The 23,237-nt window shown below is 37.7% G+C and overlaps 1 protein-coding gene across 1 annotated transcript in view; it reads left to right on the top strand.

Moving 5' to 3' along the window:
* Positions 1 to 11,632: 11,632 nt before the first annotated feature.
* The window catches only part of LOC150091426 (macoilin), a 301,613-nt gene continuing 290,008 nt past the window's right edge, over positions 11,633 to 23,237 (top strand). Inside the window, exon 1 of the mRNA XM_090375398.1 lies at positions 11,633 to 11,956. Within this exon, the coding sequence (XP_090231524.1) occupies positions 11,877 to 11,956 (80 nt within the window). The 5' untranslated portion in view covers positions 11,633 to 11,876. The remainder of the gene's footprint in view (positions 11,957 to 23,237) is intronic.

The following is a 23,237-nucleotide window of genomic DNA, read 5'->3' as shown; positions in this document are numbered from 1 at the left end:
AATTTGCAAAACTTAAGCCTTTCTTCGTAACAGCGACCCTTCGTTCCGTTCACTAACCCTGTTGCCCTTCTCTGTACTCGTTCCAGCAGCTCTACATCCTTCTTGAAATGAGGCCTCCAGACCTGCATACAGTACTCAAGGCGCGGCCTGACCATTGCCTTATACAAGGGAATAGTCACCTCCCTATCCCTGCTAGAAAAATTCCTGTATATCATTGATAAGACACTATGAGCTACTCTTGCAGTCCGTCTGCACTGCTCAGAGAACTTCATGTCTGCCTGAACAATTACCCCCAGGTCCTTTTCATTCTCTACCACTGTCAGTGTAGTTCCACAGAGTTGATACGTTGCTCTGGGGTTGCTGTTTCCCAATCAGAGAAATAATCAGAGAGTGGAAGAGAAATTAAAATGGACGTGTTACGAGGTGAAGTATTGATGAAGAATGCGATGGACGGAAAAGCTGAGAGCAAAAGGACCAGAGAAAGATTGATGAATCCCGGGGGATAGGAACATGGGGAGATGAAGAGGAGGACTGAGGATAAGGAGAAATGGAGAAGCGGTCGTTGAGTAGTGTGTTTGGACTTGCCGTCCTCAGAGCACTGGTGTAAAAATATTATTGATTCTCCTATCCTTGATGTGAGAAGAGGATTAATAATATTTTTACTAGTAATGCGTTGGCATTTCACTTTAATAAAAAATAAAGAGGCCAGTTCTTCGGTGGTCTTTACATATAGGGCCAAAATTCTAGTTATTCCCTTATATATGCTATTTTTTACTACTCATAAATGCCGTGAATCTCTGCGCCATAGCTGGTCCAAAGCCCAGTTGAGAAAGGAGGAGGGAACCGAGTCACGGCGGTAAAACCGTTCTGAGGACTTGGGTAACAAACTTACCACCAGACTAGCTATCGATGAGCTGGCAACCCATTACAGTGATTCTTTCATTACTTGAAAAACTCTCAAGGTTAATCGGACTGTCTTTATCGGAAACGACTTGGATAATGGAAAAAGACTAATATGATTGAATATTGCAACATGGAATGGAATGTAAGAGGAATGAAAAATAAAGTAGAAGAATTAGTTAAAGAACCAGATCGAAAGATGATATCGCTATAATATCAGAAATGAAAAAGAAAAATAAGGGGTCAATGGATTTAAATTCATACGCCTTGATTTATTCGGGAGTACCAAACAATAATTGGGCGTCTTCAGGAGTGGCAATTTTTATCAGAAAACAATGGAAAAAAAAAAATTCATAGGCTATACATGGATTTCATCACGGATCATACAAATTAAACTTAAAATTCTCTGATATAATTTTAATATAATTGGAACATATGCACCAGTCTAAGTAAAATAGGAAGGAACAGAACTCTTTTACGTAGAACTGCAGGGTGTTTTTGGAAAAATCTGGTAAAAATGAATGTACAATCATAGTAGGTGCTTTAATGCAAGAATAGGAAATCAACTAATTACAGGATGCATGGATCAGAGGGAGAACCTATTATGAACAATAAAAGACAATCGTTAATATACTTTTGCATATTCAATAAACTTAAGGTTACTTAAGTTTACATTCTTCGGACATAAAAATATTCACAAATACGCATGGGAGGCAGGAGGAAGCAAATCGATAATTGATTATATTCTTATTAACGACACATTAAATAAATACATTAGAGACAGCAGAGTGTATAGGGGAAATGAAATCGGCAGTGATCATTACTTATCACAAAGTAAATTTGAAATCCCTCACAAAAGGATTATAAAACATAACAGAAAGAAGAACAAAGATTATGACAGAAATTTTTTTTAAAACACACTTGTTGGAATAAGAAAGTATCAGATATCTGTATGAGAAAAGATTATAAGAGAAAATTAAACCTATCACAAATGACATAGAAGAAGATTGGCAAAATATAAAAGAAGCAATATATTGACAGCAGCAGAGGAAAGCATTGGATATAAATCTTTAAAGAAAAAGAATTGACTGAGGAGCTGGAACGAAGAAATTCAAAATATCATAGAAAAGAGAAAAAAAAAAAAAAACAAGCATATAAAATACATTTACAAAGCAGAAGTGTGGATGACTACATAAATTATAAAAAAAAAACTAAGAGCAGTGGTTCGAAAATTATCACGAACTTAAAAAGACCAGATTGGAATAAATCTGTAAAATCTTTAGATTATGATATAACTGGTGCAAAAAGAATGGGATTCTTTGTGGACCACAGCACAATCTGTTTCTATTTGTAATATTTAAAAAATTACAAATAGAAGAAAATGACAAATTGAGGATTAATTTAATTAAAGAAGAAACACGGAGAAAACATTACTCTTCACTATGGAACTCAGAAACAACTCAGATATCCCCTCAGAAGACGAAATTGAGGAAATTATGGAAGCAATAAACCTAGAACTACAATATGCCATTCAGAAGTCCAAGAAGAGGAAGAGCCCAGGACTAGTTAACATATAATATGTGTAGTTCTACACATACGGTATGTGTAGAACTGTTTAAATATGGTGGAAAACTAATTCAGGAAAGATTACTCACAATGTTTAATAATATATGGAAATCTAAAAAATACTAAAAGATTGGCAGATAGGGCTGGTAATTAGCATACGTGAAAAAGGACAAAAAATAACTGAGGGAATTACAGAGGAATTACGTTATTATTAGTGGCATCGAAACTATATGTAAATATATTAAAAAACAAACTGAACGAACAGAAGAATACTTCGAAGAAGAACAGTGTGGATTCAGAAAAGGAAGAGAATGCACAGATGCAATATTCACTCTGCAAAAAATAATTGAAAAGAGAAGAGGACAAAATTTACCCACATACTTATTATTTATTGATAATGAAAAAGCTTACGATAGTTTGCATCGAGAAAGATTATTATTATTATTATTATTATTATTATTATTATTAGCCATATGGTGCAAGGAAGATGAGGCTTATGCTGCACCAGCCAAAAATTTCTCAGTTACCCTCAGAGTGAGAGAGAGAGAGAGAGAGAGAGAGAGAGAGAGAGAGAGAGAGAGAGAGAGAGAGAGAAGGGAATCATCAAGAAAGAGAAGAATGATGATATCCGGCTCAGGACCCTGGGTGTGCCACGCCAGTACTCACCAGATGCGAGCCCCTGGGCTTATGGACAATTGTAGAAAATGATAACACCTCCCGGGAACTAATAAATGTAATAAGAAGTAGACAGTATATAAAGACAAAAATTAGCATTAAATACATGAATGGACACATTTCAGAACCTATATCAACAAATAAGGGGGTAAGTCAAGGTTGTGGATTATCACCAACAATATTAAATACAGGGCCATCAAAAAAGGTGTCCGTGATTTCCCTTTTAATTATCTTCGGAAATATTTGATCGATTGCTCTGATCGTAGCAGCAAACAAGTGCAAAGTGCAACAAACAAGGTATGTTCGTGTCAGACGGCACCTGGGATTTCTCCCAAACAGTGTGATAACTCACTAAGTTTTATTTGACACCTCAATAATGACCTCCTGCGCCCTGAGTGTGGAAAAATGACTCCTACGCTCACCGCCTCAGTCAGTGTCAGTAAGATGGCCGTGCAACAGAAAGCGCAGTGTGTGTTGTGTTGTGATGTTGCACTGTTATGACAGATTTAAATTCAGTGTACCACAACACACACTGCGCTTTCTTTTGCACGGCCATCTTACTGACACTGACTGAATCGGTGTACGTAGGAGTCATTTTTCCACACTCAGGGCGCAGCCAAGGTCATTGTTGAGGTGTTAAATAAAACTTAGTGAGTTACTACACTGTTTGCTGCTATGATCACAGCAATCGATCAAATATTTCCGAAGATAATTAAAAGAAAAATCACGGACACCATTTTCGATGGCACTGTATTTATATTAACAAAATATTGCAGGAATGGAAAAAAAAAACTTATAACAGGTGGAATTCAGTTATCGAACAACAGCAAAATTAACACAAATTTATATGTTGATGATCAGGTACTTTTGGCCAAATCAGAGGAGGAATTACAGATATTAAAGCATCGTTTAAATACGGTAGCAAAAAACTACAATTTAAGCATATCAGATTTAAAAACAAAATCAATGGCAATGTGTGATAATGATTTCAGACAAGTAAAGATAGTAACAAATGGAAACATCATCGAATAAGTAACTGAATTCAAATATTTAGGAAACAGGATTTAGGAATTTAAACAGGATGTGGAATACAAATTACAAACTTATAATAGAATGAATGGAACAATAAAACGAGATTTTGGTAGACAAATGACAATATAAACGAATATAGGAATACATAATATTAAAGGCAACACTTAAATATGGTTGTGAAGTATGAACATTTGGGAAGAGGGATAAACAACGTCTGGAAACAGCCCAGATGAAAATTTTCAGACCACTATTGGGATTAACAAGACTAGACCACCAAAGAAACACAGATATAAGAGAAAGACAAAACACCTCCAATGGAAAGAACATGTAGAGAGAATGAGTAATGAAATATTAGCAATAAATTACAGACCTATTGGAAAAAGAAACAGAGGACGTCCCAGAAAGAGATGGATCGAGTAGTTCTTTGAACAGAGTTAATGGTACAGGGTTTCATAAGCCTAAAATGCGCTAAGTTCAAGAAGAAGAAGAAATGAGTTTTTCCTCAAGCAGACAAAAAAAAAAAAAAAAAATTCGATTGCAGAACACAGGTTTACAGACATAATATAGTAGTAGTGGCATGTGATCCAAGAAAGCAAGCGTATGAGCTGATGCAGCATCAGCCAAAAAAAAAAAAAAAAAAAAATTACAAAACAATCCCATATAAATATTTGTCCAGTTGCTCCTTAAATTTATTTAATCTATCAACTTTCACAACGACAGATGGAAGTTTGTTCCAGCAATTAACCACCTGCTGGATAAAGGCAAATTTCCGCACACCTATTCTACATCTGTCCTTCCTCAATTTCAATTTATGCTCCTTTAGGTTCGTAATCTAAACAAGTGGAAGAATTCCATCAAAATTCAGTGTGCTCAACACATTCAAGGCCTTACACACCTCAATCAGAACACCTCGTAGGTGCCTAGTCTCCGGCTGCTGAAATTTGCGGAAATTAAGCCTCTCCTGGTAAGAGGATCCCTTCATTCCCCTCACCAATCTTGTTGCCCTTCTCTGTACACGCTCAAGCAAATCTACATCCTTCCTAAAATGAGGCCTCCAGACCTGCACGTAGTACTCAAGGCGTGGCCTGACCATTGCCTTATACAGAGAGACAATCACCTCCTTTTCCCTGCTAACAAAATTCCTGTATATCATTGACACCACCACATGACCTGCCCTGGCAGCCTGTCTGCATTGCTCAGAAAGCTTCATGTCTGACTGCACAATTACTCCCAGGTATTTTTCATTTTCTACTCCTTAAGTGTAGTACCACACAGTTGGTACGTTTCTCTGGGGTTACTTCTACCCATATGCAGTACTTTGCATTTGTCAATGTTAAACTTCAGTTGCCACTTCTCAGCCCATCTGTCCAAATTTTCTAGATCGTGTTGCAGTAACACCCTGCCATTACTGTCATTAACAACCCTGCCAACCTTTGTATCATCTGCAAACTTCGATACTAAGCCTGATATACCGTCATCAATATCATTGATAAATATACAAAACAACAGTGGACCCAACACCGAACCCTGTGGGACTCCACTAATAAAATTAGTCCACGAAGAGCAGCACCCATTGATTACCACTCTCTGTCTTTTCCCACTCAACCATCCTTTTATCCATTGTAGCAATTTACTCTTAATACCATTCAGCTCCAATTTGTACAGTAGTCTTCCATTCGCAACAGTGACAAAAGCTTTCTTGAAATCCAAGTATATGATATCAAAATTATTTTTTTTTGCATACAGTTCCTTTGTAACCACATCATAATAACCAATCAAATTTGTCAGACAAGACTTTCCCTTAACAAACCCATGCTGTGTCTGAATTATTGCTGCAGTCTTGTCTAGATGATCCAGCAATGCATCTTTAACCAGTGACTTCATTATTTTACCCGTAACAGAAGTTAAACTAACTGGTCTGTAATTACTCGTGTCACCCTTCGATCCTCCTTTGTGAATTGGGGACACATTTGCACATCTCCAGTTCGTGGGGACCTCCCCTGAGTCGAAGGATGCTCTCATAATTATGGCTAAGGGTTTGCTTACTTCCTTTGCCGCCTCCTTTAATATAACTGGATAGATCCCATCCACCCCAGGTGCCTTTCTTATGTTTATCTTCAACAATTTCTCCTCCACTTTGTTCTAAGTTATTACAAAATCATTAAGCACCCTGTTATAATTTGATAACTTTGTGACATTTTCAAACCTTAATAACTCCTCATGTGTGAATGCAGATGCAAAATAATCATTCAGTTTTTTTGCTATCTGAGCAGGATCATCAACAGTCGAACCATCGATATCAAGTGGACCAATCAGATTCACCCCCTTCCTTTTAGAGTTTATATAAGTAAAGAAATCCTTGCTGTTTTTCTTAGCATCCTTTGCCAAAGATTTCTCGTAATCTGCCTTCGCCTGCCTACCTGACCTCCTTTGTGACTTGATTACAGACTAGCTTATATATATCATAGGCTTCTCTGTCTCATGATAATTTATATGCATCCTATGCATTTTTCTTCTCTGCCATGAGTCTCATTAGTTCATTTGACAACCATTTAGGCCTAAACCTTGAACAATATTTCTTCTTATGTATGAAGCGTTTAGTAGCTGCCACTATTAATTCCTTTAATGCTTCCCACTTAGAATTTGCAGTTGGTAACATCATCAGTTGGTCCCACTGTACAGAATTTAAAAACTGTCTGAGACCACTATAGTCACCTTTACAGAAGCAAAAACCCCTTCGTTTACCCCTGATGGTAATTATATCTTTAAGTAAATCCCACATCAGTACACTGTGATCACTGCCACCTAATGGTTCCTTTATCTGCAAATTCTTAATACACGAGTGATCGCTGCTGATAACCAGATCAGGAGTATTACCCTCTCTGGTTGCCTCTCGAACATGTTGCTGCAGAAAACAATCATCCAATAAATCCACAAAAGCCTTACTAGTGTGCGAATGACCAACCCATAAGTTCTGATCTATATTTGGGAAGTTAAAATCCCCCATTATAAGACATTCTGATTTACTAGCCCACTCTATTTCTCTGTACAATTGTTCATTGTACTCATTCTAGTCATTAGGCCTATAACGCACTCCTACTCTTATTTTTGCTTTCGCAGTGCTGATGTCACACCAAACTGACTCAACAGTGCACTGTTCATCTATATCAACTGGATGCACTTCTTTTAATTTTATGTTTTTCTTAATTAACAGCATAACACCTCCTCCCTTCCTGTCCTGTCTATCCCTTCTTTACACATTGTACTCCCCAAATTCCAGTTCTGCATTCCTTATATCTGTGTGACATCACCTCTCTGCTTTCCCAACAATATCCGCCTTTGATGCCTTGACCAACACTTCAAATTCATCAAATTCATTTACTATACTTCTAGCATTGGTATACATGCAAGTATACATGTATCTATTCTTATTATTAGTTACCCTAACACATCCCATATACCCACCTGTTTCACGTTGACTGCCATCAGTCCCTGAAACCCCCAACACCCCTCGCTCCACGCCGCTGCTTATTCTACTAGAATAAGAATAATTCTTATTCTAATAGAATTGAATAATTCTAATATATATAGCACAATACACCTAAGTCGCTGATGCGCCTAAAAAAAAGTACAACAACAGCTTCTTTTGAGTTTGATTTGCTACACTTGCAGATGTCACAGTAGATGAACAACATAAACAACACTTAACTTACAGAACCCAACATAACTCGCGCTCATCTTTACGCAGCTTTACGGAAAGCTCAGCTTTACGAAGTCTTGCAACTTCGCAGTGTCACTAAGTAAAGTTTTGTTGGAACCACTGGCATGGCGTAACAAACACACTATGTCCACTATGTTCAAGGTCACTGAAAAGTTTCAAGGATAATAATAAGAGCGAACTGAAGGCTCGACATAAAACGCCTTTTTAAGAACTCTCATTGGGCTTGAACGCACAGGGATGTCATTGTCGTTCTAGTTGATAACTCCAATTTATTATTATTATCAATAGTAGTGGTGGCAAATGATGCTAGGAAGGAAGCTTATAGAACATCAGCGAAAAAAAAAAAAAAAAAAAACAGTACATACCTCATCTGTCCATTCCCATATAATACTATGTCTACGGTCTACTTCTTCCTTAAATTTATTAAAACTATCCACTTCCACAAGACCAAATGGTGTTTGTTCCAACAATCAGTTATTCTCTAGGTGGTTCCTCTCTGCACTCGTTCTTCCAAGAGATACACATCTTTCTTAAATTGAAGCTTCCAGACCTGTATTTTGTATTCAAGACGTGACCTAACCATTGCCTTATACTCGTACAATGCCTCTATTTCGCTCCTGGCAATGTTCCTCTATATCATTGACAAAACCTCATGTGGCAGCCAGTCTACACTGTTCAGAGAAGAACATATCGGACTGTACAATTGTCCCTAGGTCTCCTTCGTTCTCCACCAGCTTAAATGTGTTAGTACCATCTAATTACCGGATAGAAAAGGCCCGGGTTCGAATCCTGTCGAAGACGCTAGGAACTTTAATTGTTCATTTCGCGGCTGAGTTAGTCGGTCTCAGGCGTAGATAGCGAGGTTTTCCCCCAGAAGCTGGGGTTTTTTCGTCTAGCAAAACATGGAAATCGACCAGAGAACACACGCAATTTACAGACACAAATATGAGTTTATGTTATCAATTATGGGCAATCCTAATAATAATAATAATAATAAGGATTACTTCCAGAAACACACAGCAACACTCCACCAGGCCATAAGGAAGACAGATAAGCGGTATACCCCACTCAACCTAAGCGAGGAGTCCCCCCAACCAGGAGGTACAAACGAAGTTAGAAAGATGGGCTGAGAAGACACTCCATGGCAGACACTACAATGATCTCCATCAAGATCATATAGATAAAATTGCTTCCAATGCATGGCTCACGAGCGGGACACTCTTCCCCGAGACTGAAGGATCCATACTCGCCATCCAAGACCAGGTAATGAACATCAGGAACCATAGAAAATGCATCGCCAAGGAGCCCGGAGTGTTCGATGACATATGTCAACGATGCCACCTGGCCTCAGAAACGATCCAACACTTTACCGCGGGATGCACGGTGATCACCAAGACTGAGTACACTCATAGCCATGACCAGGTAGCCAGGATAATATATCAGAAGCTAGCAAGGAAATACAAGTTGATCAAAGAAAGTGTACCGTACTACAAGTACGAACCCCCCAGACAGTACTAGAGACCCCAACCCACAAGCTGTACTGGGACCGCGCCATAATAACGGATAGGACAATCCCGCAGAACAGACCGTACATAACCTTTGTAAACAAGAAGAAAAAGGCTACCTATTTGATTGACATAGCAGTACCCAACACTGGCAAACTGCAGAAAACCCACGGGGAAAAGATCAGGAAGTATACGAACCTAAGACAGGAGATCAAGGAGATGTAGCATATGCAAGAAGTAACGATCATCGTGATTATCGTGTCAACCACTGGTATGGTGCCAAAGACCCTACATAGCAGCAGTAGGTCTCCCAAAGATCACCTTCAAGGAACTCCAGCAAGTCACAGTCCTGAACATCTGTAGGATAGTCCGAGAGTTCCTCAACCAACAGTAACACCAGACATTACAACCACCCTGTGTACTTGGTAGCAGAACCCGTCACTGAGTGGAATCCTCTAATCAGGAAGAAATAATATAAGAACAACAACAATAATAATAATAATTATAATAGTACCACCTAATTGGTATGTTATTCTGGGATTACTGGTGCCCACATGCAGTACCTTGCATTTACTAAAGATAAAGCGCATTTGCCACTTTTCGGCTCTTCTGCCTAATATATATATAGATCTTGCTGCAGTAGTATGCCTTGATACCTGTCCTTAACCACCATGCTTAAGTTGTGGATTCTGATAGTGTCCTCCTTCTTAACCACCGTGCAAATGTAGATAATAAGCTTTATATGGTTTGATCAATATCGTTAATAAATACCCTAAACAGTAAGGGACTCAGCATCGAACCCTGAGGAAACCCAATAATAAATTAGTTCGAGAATATCACTGCCCATTTACTACTACTATCTGTCTTCTGTCACTGAATCAGCCCTTTAACCATAGCAGTAACTGGTCTCTAATGCCACGCTGCTTCGATGGCACCTCCATAGCCAGGTGGGCAGGAGCAGCAGCAGCAGCAGTGCGTAGCACACGTTTCTTGATTAGACCGGGGTTCGAGCCCGTGACCACCAAATACGGAGGATGCGGAAGGTCAGGGAATGACCACTGCATATTCCCGGAGCAATATAGCCTTAGTTGCTAATGCTCCTAAAAATCAAATAACAGCAACAACAACAACTGCTTCGATTTGGCAGCTATCTTTCGTCTGAAACAGTGCCGAATGATATACTGAAATCTAAATACATGAGGTTAAACTAATTTTATGCACCCAATTCCTTTGTCACTACATCATAGTAGCTAATTAGATTGTTTAGATAGCAATTCCCCCCCCCCCCCTTAACAAACCCACGCTCTGATTTACGTATAATTCCGTTCCAGTTAAGACGATCCTGCAATACTTCTTTAACCACTGACTCCATTAACATAAGTCTGGTTTACAGGACTATAATAGCTAATGTCACCGTTTGATTTTCCATTTTGAACAGGAGACACATTTACACACCTCCGTTCTATAGAACTTCCCCTGAATTTAAGAATGCTTTCGATTTTTAAAACTAAATGCAAAGGTTTGCCAAATTGTTAAGACGGTCGTTGTCGATTACGAGCATGAGGATATTTACAATTAATCATGGCGTCTGAATGTAACGCATTTGAATTGGTTCATAATGTTTATAAGTGTTTTGATAAATATCTGACAAATAATATAATGAACCTTATTTTTGTTATCATATAATTAATGTACCCGTTGTTAATATTATACAGTTCGAGCACTGTACATAATTTGCATTTCGTTCTTTCTATCACTATAATTTAGTCTAATATTATTTTTTATTTATATATCATTATTAAATTTTCTCTTTTTCTGTAAAAAATGTCATTCTCTAGTTGTTTTTCGTGCTTTATAATTGATATTCGCTACATCCATATTTTTAGATCAAGTAGAAATTTTGTTTTAGCATTAAAATTTTAAACTAATATCAGGATTTAATTGTACTATTGAATATCGCAAACCAAAGGATAAACTGAAAGATTAAATTTTAATATTAGTTCAAACGATTCGTTTCATGGTTCTTTTTTATTTTAGTTTGAGAGAAAAAAAAAACGGAGAGACGGTGTGGTATTTCCAAGTTTACCTTTAAGGTGTGGATTCTGGTATACTGTATCTAGTAAAAGATAGAGAACCACTGAACTACAGAGCGATAACGCTGCGCTAAAATTAGAATTCGGGATTATGATGCTAAAAGAGATATTTCAATTGAAAATATTGTAGGTGGCAGTAGTGTCGCTGGAAGGGTGATGTCTGACGCTACGTCAAAACCAAGTTAAAATTGTTAATAAGAAAGAGAGACGGCATGTTTGGTATAATTCGAAAATTCGTAGGGCACAATTAATCCGGTATTTTTTTTCCGTGTGTGCGGGATAAATGGACGCGTCATTGTTTCCGCTTTTCCTTTGTAGTGAAACGTTTATGTCACAAACGTTATAATTATTTGGAATTCCGGAAATTAGAGTGTGAATCTAGAGATGAAGAGGCGAAATACGGAATGTGGGAAGATCAGACGACCGGCAAAAAGGTCAAAGTTAACAGAAGGCATTTATGGCAGGTGGGATTAATATATATATTCATCAAAAGTTTTAGTTTAACGTAGTCATCCGATGTTTTTTATGCATATGTCTTATGAATAAAATGTGCTTCGCATCACCTTATGCTTATCTTTCCGTCGCCATGTTAACCCCGTCTTGTCAAAATGCTGCTAGTGACAGTAGTCCGGTTATAAACCCTGGCTTCTCTGGCTTCCTTTTTCTCATGGCTTCCGGTTGAACGAAAGCCTCAAGTTTCTTTTGAAAATAGAATCTTGCATTTCGTTTAGTTTTATTTTAATGAACACTAGATATTATATGATTTCATTATATTGATGCTTGAATAAAATTGATAGTCGAAATTGAAAAGAAAATTGAAATGGAGTAAGCGAAGTCCGGTTTTAAGCAAATTTGACGTGTTCGAACGATTTCGCTTTAGGTTTTAATAAATATTCAAAGGGAATTATTTGTTCACTTGTATTTATTTATTTATTTTTTTTCCGTACAGGTCTGATAATTGTATATTCATCGGCAAAATTGATTGTTCAGTGTTTGCTTTTCAATTGTATTTGCTGTACTATATACAGTTATTTTGTAATGAAAAAAGGCATATGATTCTCCAATATGTTGTCAGATGCATTGTGTATTGCCATTATTGTTTACAGAATTATTCAGTGGTTAATACATAAATGGAATGGAATGAAGTTTATTTATTATTATTCCAAAAAAAAAAACCATCAGACAGCAATTGACATTCATTCATCATTATAGTTGAAATTATGTCTACACAAATCAAGAAGTAATAAATACATGCATTGCTTCAATTCATTTTATGGAATACTATTAAATTACACAAAAATAATAAAATAGATATTTATTACTATTGTAATCACTTTCTGAAACTTAATTATCATAGGAGGTACACATACACAGAAATTACCTGTTTCCTGATTTTTTTTTTTTTTTTTTTTAGCCTGTATACAAATTTTGTGTATTTCATTTTATGGGGAAATATGTTTTGTTTATTAATACAGCACTAGCACTCAACATGCCTGTGTGCTTGGTCTTTATTGCCAACAACAAATGTAGAATGCTAATATTCAGTATTTATTGGGGCCATGTGGTAGAAGATCAGTAAGTAATAACAATTTGCGATTAAAGAAAAATGTGAAATTTAGCAGCACTGTGTATACAGTGCCCTTCCTTCGTGATGTGCTCTGTTTTGATTTCATAATGCTAATGCCATGATTTTTCTGCAATAGGAACTAGCAACATAGGACCTGTGAGCATTATCTGGCATGAAATTTGGTTTTATATGCCCTATGGGCTATGAATTTATGCAGATATACAAAGGTGCTTCTGGTTCCAACTGCCATTCCTTTCTGAACCTGTGTAAGCGATTGTGCTATTCTAATGCATAGTGCTGTGCTTGCTTCTATATGTGAATGTCTCAGTTTGCTATAAAATATCTCCTTATTGTTTGTTTTTTGTACCAAGATTTAGATATTGCTAATGTAATTTTTCTGAATTAATGATTATATTATTGATGTATAGTTAGTGCAAATGCATCATTTCTATACACAGTAAATTAATCAAAGTTAATTATTGTGGCATCATTTCATATTGCGAATGCCTTCACAACAATTGCCTAATAGGCAACTTGTGAAGGCATTATGCACAACACAACACAGGCTCTCTTAGTTGGCGCCTCCGAAGCCAGGTGGGCAGGAGCCGCAGTGCATAGCACATGCTTCTTGATTAGACCAGCGTTCGAGCCCGTGCCCACCAAATACGGAGGATTCGGAAAGGTCAGGGAATGACCATCGCATATCCGCGGAGCAATATGGCCTTAGTTGCTAATGCTCCTAAAAAACCAAATAACAAACAAACAACTCTCTTAGGAGGGCTTTGCAAGGTCCCACATAAGGGACATTTGACCATAGTTTATAATATAAACTATTTGAATGTAGGTGTGTGAGTATATTTTCCTTTGCATGCATGTCACCTCTTTGTCAGTGTTACTGTAGATCATCTATAGGTGGTAGCCACACATTATATTCGAAATGTGTCACCTAGATGTGTAACCACCCAAGACAAATTCAATTTGAATTTGGGGGGGGATTGGTAATTTTAAAAATTCAGTTACCTCTATTGTATAAAAGGAATCTTTTTTAAAAAATGCCATGTAAAAATTTTTAAAGGTCAGAAGCCCTTAAATGGAATCAATACCCCCACCACACACCAGGGACCATGCCTGTCACCACATAATGGTTTTCTAACTGCATGAAAGAATTAACATAAGTACTTGAAAGAATAAAAATGAAAATAAGTTTCCATTCATAAAATAAATTCGGTATAGTTTAACAAACAACCTTCATCCTTAAAGAATTGATGTCATGAGGAGCTGACTAGTGTTTATACTTAACTGTGAATTAATTCTAAAAGATGGTAAATATGACCCATAGGTTCCCATCTCTTAGAAATTCTGGTCTCTTATTTTATAATAATAAGAGTCAAATTTAAACTCTGTGTTTATCTTCATTTCTATTTTTTTCAAATCAGTCATGTAAATTTTAATGTTACTTTTTCCACATTAGGAGGCATGCCACTGACAAGCAGTACACATACTACTGGTTGACTACTTATTAATAGAAAAGCATTTTTCTGAATTTTGAAGGATATTAATGTCCACTAATGCCCCATAAAATCTATAAAGAGAGGTTTTAAAATCCTTGAACTGGAGTGGGTTAAAAACAAGATTTGAATTACTAATAAAAAGTTTGTCAGTATTTTTTAACCACTGTGCTGTAGATAGGAAAAATTTTGTGTTTACTGGTCCATGAAGTTTTGAGTACATATTAAAGTTAATTCCTAAAGTAAAGTTCCTAAATGGAAAGCTAGTGAAAATAAACAACAGCAGTTATACACAGATCAACACTTTTGCTTCTAGTGACACCATATGGCTTATCATCAGTGGTGAATGTGACAGTAACAGTTCTACTGTGATTGGTTGCAGAGTTTTTGTTTTTTGGGTCACTTACTAGTTAGGGGTATAAAAAAAAAAAAGCAAATTATCACTTGCAATAAAATATTGTTTGTTAAAATTCATTGCATCAAGAAAAATGCATGTTGCAAGCTACCAATGTGAAAAGTAGATTTATGGGAGAAAAAATCCTGTAATGGAGAGTTGAGCTGAAAGACTTGCATGTGGAACCACAATAATGATAAAATTTTCTTGAATTGATCACAAGGCCTTTCTGTCGATGCTTGACTTCTTGGAGGCCCTCAGTCTCCTGTGATGCTTCACTAAAGTCATCAGTATACTTAATAATTAATCCAAACAAAAGTACTTTTTTCTGTGGAGATTTTTGTTCTCAGCATTACTATGCTACTGATGTATAGCTATACTGCTAAATAGCTACAAAATTCTTGCTGCTAATCAAGGTCAAACTGGAATATGAAGATACCGAAGATGATTGCTGGGTGATTGTTAAGGTTATTGATACATTTACTCATAGAGCTGTACTCATTTTCTGGAGATAACTTTTCTTTCCATTTAGAGCCTGCTGCTAATCTGCTGACACTGCTTTAAGTTCATGATATATAGCATTATGATCAGCATTGTAGGTATGCTACATGATATTTTAGCAGTGAAAGTGTTAAGGTGTAATGTTACTCTAGTAAAAATAAACTGTTACTTTTGTGATTTCATGGATATTAATAATACTCTTAGTGTTTACCAAAATTTTTCTGGCCTTTAGGGGAATATTTGGAAAATTAACTGGTCCAAAGTAAGTTTCAATTGATAACTAGTGGTTTATGACAATTGGGGAACAAGAGCTATGATTATAAATGTAACTAAAGTTATTTAAAATATTACTACAGTAAAGTGATGTCTGTTTTAAGCTATTAAAATGAACAGTACATATAAAATAGAAACACTTTATTGCCTGGTTTATTCATGAAATTGAAACTTAACTACAGTTAAGCTGAGTTTTTGTTGGAGGAGAAGTCTATACTTACTGTTATTGACTCCCCACCTTCCAGTGACATTTTCTGATGTGGCCTTTAGGTAAATGCTGCCTGACCTGTTAGTATTAAATTGCCAAATGACAAAAGGTTTTCAGTTGTTTACAAATGCTTAAAGCACCTATTAGCTGTATCATGTCCAGGAGAGAAAGGGGCCCACCAGAATAATTAACGATGTTAACATAACTATAACAAAAAGTAGGGAACAAAGCTAACCATGGTACCATTACATTTAGGCCTGACGTAGCCCAGTGGTCAGGAGCGAGAGTGCATAGCACGCGTTCCTTGAGTGGACCGGGGTTCAAGCCCGTGACTACTAAATACGATAAATATTTGTATTGACGATTTATTGTAAACTCTACTGACTTGGTTGTCGTGCCGGAGTATAAACAGAAAATTTATTTTATTTTTATTTCCCCCATCCCAGATACTACTATATTATCCTGAGCATATCTGTCCATTTGTACATACAAACTCTACTCCCACTGAATGGATTTTCATGAAATTTTCCAACACTCCCCACCCACACATGTTTTTCGTGAGTTTTTGATATATTGTACAAGTAATTAGTATATACTAATTAACTCAGGCACTGAAAATTCTGTTTGTGGCAGTGTGCTTGTTGGAGGAAAAGAAATTCTTCGTTCAAGTACTGCACATATTAAAGTGGCTGTTTTTTAGAAGAGTTTATTTTAGTTTTTAATTTGTCAAACATATAAATAAATTATTACTTGTTATTGATTAATCTCAGAAGATTCATGAAATGTACACACTTCAATTTTAATTGAAAACAAGACAGGAAGAAATTTAGTAAAATATTGCCAAATATTTAGTGAATATTATATTGTGGAGTATTTTCAGTGAAGTGAAAAACTATTTTTTATATTTTATTAGTTAATTATTTACTTCACTTGTATTAATCACAGAAAATGGAAAATTCAATTAATTTAAGAAAAGAACATATGTTCTTTAAACTTTTTTTTTTTTTTTTAAGTATTTGATGATTACCCACTTTCGCTAAGCACTCGTTCATTTGCTCTTTTAGCTGACCATTTATTGGCTAAAAGTAAATAAAACTTCTGGAGTCTGTGTTTTGGTATTCCAGTTTTATTTTATGATCTCTCCCCCATTTCCTCTTCCCTCCCAGGAAGAATATGTCACCCCATAAATTTTATTCATCTCCATTTAGACCTTTACATGCATACCTCAGTGAGGATCCTCCCTAACAGATATCTAGTTTGTAATCTTTACAAACCATGCCTTTTCAAGTTTTCCTCACAGGGGCATTGTTTTCACTTGGTTACTTCAGTTGTCCTTCCTTAACCCATTCAAGGAGTAAGTGCATTCTCACAATTGACTTGTTTATTGGAACTACTGCTCATCACTGAAATTACTACTTAATCCCACTGAAAAAGGATTGTAATACTTTGATCTCAAAATAAGTGGAATGATATATCAGTGTAGTCAGGAAATAAGTGGTGTATGAATTCTGCAGTATTTACTTATGGAAGTGTAGTGCATAGTAGTATAAAGTATGGCCTCTGAATGGTAATACAAACAGCCAGACATCACAGTAGGAAGTCAGAAAGACTCACTAATGTTATCTTAGTGAGCACTGAGGCTTGCTTCTTCTACTTAAGCTGTAAGTCAGATAACAGTGGCAGGGACTGAGAGGTAGAAGTCATTGAATGTCCAAAATGATGCATTTGATGGATGACAGGTCTCATCAATGTACAGGCCAAGGTAACATGTCCACATCACATAGGGCTGGCATTTGGGATGGTGTTGTAGACAGGGTAGAAGCAGTCTTAGAATGGTTTCAGCATAGTATCTTGCCATTTGTGTGCCATCAGTAAAGACCAGAGGTGAATGACTGTTTTTAACTGGTGACTCCCCATACCATGATTTAGTGTTGTACCCTGTGTGCACGAAAGATGTTTTATGTGTAAACACTTTTTGATGAGACCTGCTAAATTTCAAACAGCTAGAACCGAAATCATGAATGATGTAATTTATGCTCATGCCCGCTACTTACTCTACTGAATCAACATTAGTTATAAATAGGATACATGCCCACTGCTTACTCTACCGAATCAATGTTTGGAAGAGGTTAGGCCAATAGCCTAATTATTCAGTTGCGGATATCATTCAGTTGCCCTCTGAATCACAGTCTTTTAAAATGCACTGTTTGCTTGATGTTTGCGGAGCAGTCGGGTACGGGACATGATACTGCCAAGGGGGATGTCTTTGTGTGTGCACGATGTAAGGAGTGCAAGGAAATCAGGCGACAACTCAGCGTTGTTATGGGCCTTTATGAGAGCTTGAAGGACAGGGTGGATGCCCTTGAAGGAAATATATTGAGGGGCCCATCAAGCTCTCAGCTGCCCACATCAATGCCAGAGCTTGCACTTGGTCATCAGGCAACACAGAGGCAGCCCCCTAGGCAGAATGCGCTGGTCCCACAGGAACTAGTAGTTGTTGGTAACTCTATTGTCAGGGAAGCGGGGAACATGCTTTGTAAAAAGGATAGGTGGAATAGGACCAGGGTATGTCTGCCAGGGGCAAAGGTTGATGACGTTGTAGAGCGGATATCATCTTTTAAGGGCACAAAAGGTGATATAGTTGTACACGTTGGCACTAATGATATTAAGAGTAGGAGACTGGCGGAATTACTTAGCAAGTACAGGTCACTGTTGAAAAAAAGCCGTGAATTAGGGTTGAATTTGAAAGTGTCTGCAATTCTGCCCAGACACGATAGGAGGGAGTATATGATGAGAGCCTTGTCGATCAATTCGGCCCTGGAGGGATTGTGCAAGGCTCAAGGGGTAGAATTTTTTTTCAGCCTGGACTGTACTTGTTAACAGGAGAGATTGCTTCTACAGAGATGGGATACACTTAAATAGAAAGGGTGCAAGAATTTTTGCTGATGCTGTCGAGGCAGAGTTAGGTGGGTCGGAAAACTGCTAGTTGGGGGGGATACAAGGACTAATAGATTAACAGTAGCCACTGGCAGAGGTGGAAGTGATTCTTGCACTGCTTCTATTGAAATGAGCAGAAGCCTGAAAAACAAGATGCAGGATATTTCAGAGACTGCTGGGAGTCATTGCGGTACAAGTAAACACATGGGTTGTGTTAGGATAGCCAAGAATAGCAACAGGTGCATGTATACCTGCGTGTACACCAATGCTAGGAGTTTGGTAAATAAATTTGATGAATTTGAGGTATTGCTCAAAACATCAAAGGCAGATATTGTTGGGATATCAGAGACGTGGTGTCACACAGATATAAGGAATGCGGAACTGGAATTTGGGGAATACAATGTGTATAGAAAGGATAGACAGGACAGGAGGGGAGGAGGGGTTATGCTATTAGTTAAGAAACACAAAGTCCAAGGAAGTGAAGCCAGTCGACATCGATGGACAGTGCAGTGTCGAGTCAGTTTGGTGTGACATAAGCATAGGGAAATCAAAATTGAGAGTAGGAGTGTGCTATAGGCCTAATGACTCTGATGAGTATAATAAGATATTGTACAGGGAAATAGAGTGGGCCAGTAAATCAGAGAGTCTTATAATGGGGGATTTTAATTTCCCAGATATTGACTGGAATTTGTGGGTTGGTCACTCGCACACTAGCAAGTTTTTTGTGGATTTATTGGATGATTGTTTTCTACATCAGTATGTTCGTGAGGCAACAAGAGGGAGCAATACTCTTGATCTGATTATCAGTAGTGATTCTTCATGCATTAAGAATCTGCAGATAAATGAACCACTAGGTGGCAGTGATCACAGTGTGTTGAAGTGGGATTTACTCAAGGAGGTAACTACCATCAGATGTAAAGGGAAGGGTTTTTGGTTTCGTAAAGGCGACTATGATGGTCTGAGACAGTATTTAAATTCTATACAGTGGAACCAACTGATGTTACCAACAGCAAATTCAAAATGGGAAGCATTCAAAGAATTAATCTTGGGAGCTACTAGGCTTTTCATATCAACTAAGAAATATTGTTCAAGATTTAGGCCTAAATGGATGTCAGATGAACTAATTAGACATGTGAAAGAGAAGAAAAATGCATGGGATACATACAAATTAATGGGTGACATGGAAGCCTATGATAGATATAAGTTGGTCTGTAACCAAGTCACAATGGAGATTAGGCAGGCAAAGGCAGACTACGAAAAATCCTTGGCAAAGGATGCAAAGAAAAACAGAAAAGAGTTCTTTACCTATTCAAACTCAAGAAGGAAAGGGATGAATCAGATCGGTCCACTGGATATTGATGGTTCAACAGTTGAAGATCCTGCTCCGGTGGCTAACAATCTAAACGAGTATTTTGCATCTACATTCACGCATGAGGAGTTATTCACGAAGGAGAATGATGTAGGTGAAGTAAACATTGGCAGTGAGCTGGATGATTTTGTAGTAACTGAGAGGAAAGTGGAGGAGAGATTGTTGAGGATAAACATAAAAAAGGCACCTGGGGTGGATGGGATCTATCCAGTTATATTAAAGGAGGCAGCAAAGGAAGTAAGCAAACCCCTAGCCATAATTATGAGAGCTTCTTTGGACTCAGGGGAGGTACCCATAGACTGGAGATGTGACAATGTAACCCCAATTCACAAAGGAGGATCAAAGGCTGACACAAGTAATTATAGACCTGTTAGTTTAACTTCTGTTCCAGGTAAATTAATGGAGGCACTGGTTAAAGAAGCACTGCAGGATCATCTAGACAAGAATTCAGTTATAGCTCAGACGCAGCATGGTTTTGTTAAGGGCAGGTCTTGCCTGACCAATTTGATTGGATACTATGATGTAGTCACAAAAGAACTGGATGCAGGGAATAACTTTGATATTATATATTTGGATCTTAGAAAGGCTTTTGATACTGTTGCACATGGAAGACTGCTGCACAAATTGGAGCAGTATGGCATTGGAGGCAAATTGCTGCTATGGATAAGGGGATGGTTGAGTGGCAGAAGACAGAGTGGTAATCAATGGACACTGCTCAACGTGGACTAATGTTATTAGTGGAGTTCCTCAGGGTTCAGTGTTGGGTCCGTTGTTGTTTTCGGTATTTATTTTCGGAATGATATTGATGATGGGATATCAAGTTTAATGTCCAAGTTTGCAGATGATACAAAGGTGGGCAGGGTTGTTAAGGACACCACTGATGCTATGCTGCTGCAACAGGATCTGGAAAGGTTGAACAGATGGGCTGAGAGGTGGCAAATGAAGTTTAACATTGACAAATGTAAAGTACTACATATGGGAAACAGTAACCCCAGAGCAACGTATCAACTCTGCGGTACTACACTGACAGTGGTGGAGAATGAAAAGGACCTGGGGGGTAATTGTGCAGGCAGATATGAAGTTCTCTGAGCAGTGCAGACGAGCTGCAAGAGTAGCTCATGGTGTCTTGTCAATGATATACAGGAATTTTTCTAGCAGGGATAAGGAGGTGATTATTCCCTTGTATAAAGCAATGGTTAGGCCACATCTTGAGTACTGTATACAGGTCTGGAGGCCTCATTTCAAGAAGGATGTAGAGCTGCTGGAACGGGTACAGAGAAGGGCAACAAGATTAGTGAACGGAACAAAGGGTTGCTCTTACGAAGAAAGGCTTAAGTTTTGCAAATTACAGAGTCTGGAGACTAGGCACCGGCGAGGTGATCTGATAGAGGTGTATAAGGCTTTGAATGGTTTGTGCATGCTCAATGCCAATGGGATTCTTCATCTTGCTCAGAATAATCAGCTCAGAGGGCATAAATTCAAATTGAGAAGGACGGATGTCGGATAGATGTGCGGAAATTTGCCTTTGGCCAGCGGGTGGTTGGTTGGTGGAACCGACTTCCATCACTTGTCGTTGAAGTTGATAGCCTAAACAAATTTAAGGCTCAACTGGATAGGTATTTCAAGCGAACGGAGGGGTGAAATGGGAGTGGTGTGTGTGTGTGTGTGTTTTTTTTTTTTTGGCTGATGCTGAATAAACTTGCTTTCTTGCATCATATGCCTCTACTAATGTTAATTATCCATTTTATTGTAGCCATTTGTTGAATAGTATGATTGCAACAATACAAGTATTTGTATGTTACAACCATATTATCATGTTGGATCGTGTTACTCTGGCATGCTTTGTCAGAATTACTCGCAGCATTATGAGATCTGCAAGAAATGACAGTCTCCACGCATAATATGCTATTGAAATTATGACCTCGCTCAGGATCTCAACGTGTACAAATGCAAGATGGTAAAGCTGCACATTCCATTTCACAATGAGGAAACAGAGATACTGTCAGAGATGAAATATGTCAAGATCTTTGACAACAATGAAGTACTCATACTACTAGATCATAAATTGTATGAATTGGACTTGTACATTCACAAAACAATTGAAATATGTATGATGATGTGTCAAGACAACGATGGCATTGACCCTGATGAAACATGCGGTAATGACCTGCATAGCCTTGTAATGTGACTGCCAGAAGAAGACTCCTTTGGAAACTTACAATCATCGAAACAGTGAGATGAAAGCTCACCATGCTCAACTGACTCAGTGCAATTGCAAAGAAATACAAAAATTTGATGACCAACGAGGATTTCTGCAACTTAATGAGAATGAATAATAACAAGCAAAAGATTCTACTCATACATGTAATTTGGAGTCTGTTATTACCCAATCACAAACTGATTCAGATATTCTTGACCAGCCCTGCTGGTTGCGGAAAAATGTTTATGATTGGAAATATACAGATGGCTATTGTAACATCTACATTACATGCGCTTCAACTGGTAAGGCTGAATTGCAGGTAATGTAATGTAATGATCTTGGATTTGCTCAGAGGAGGTTTATGCCAGCTCTGAGCACATCCAAGATCAATGCCCTCAAGATATCCATTTCTCTGGTTACCAAAAGGTTTCTGCCACAAGTGGCAATATTTAGCCCAAAGCCACCTAAGTGGTATGCCCTGAATCAAATGTTTTTCTGTATCCAGCTGGTTTATGCCACTCTGAGCACATCCAAGATCATCTCCCATGGCCCTTTGTGTGATCTCCTCTCCTGACCCCATTTTTCTTTGTTATGAAACAGAAATGTTATTTCTGCTTTGCAAAATCATGATAAATTGACTTTATTACCATCTGAAATTTAGTAGTTGATCTGCAAGATCACCTCCCATGATCCTTTGCACGATCTCCTTTCCCAACGCCATTTTTCTTTGTTATGAAACGGAAATGATGTTATTTCCATGTTGCAAAATTGTGACAAATAGATTTTAC

The sequence above is a fragment of the Mastigoproctus giganteus genome, chromosome 1 (genome assembly GCF_048544385.1).
Source record: "Mastigoproctus giganteus isolate SK-2022 chromosome 1, ASM4854438v1, whole genome shotgun sequence".
NCBI lineage: Eukaryota > Metazoa > Arthropoda > Arachnida > Uropygi > Thelyphonidae > Mastigoproctus > Mastigoproctus giganteus.
The sequence above is the reverse complement of the archived record's forward strand: the minus strand, read 5'-3'. Positions and strand labels throughout refer to the sequence as shown.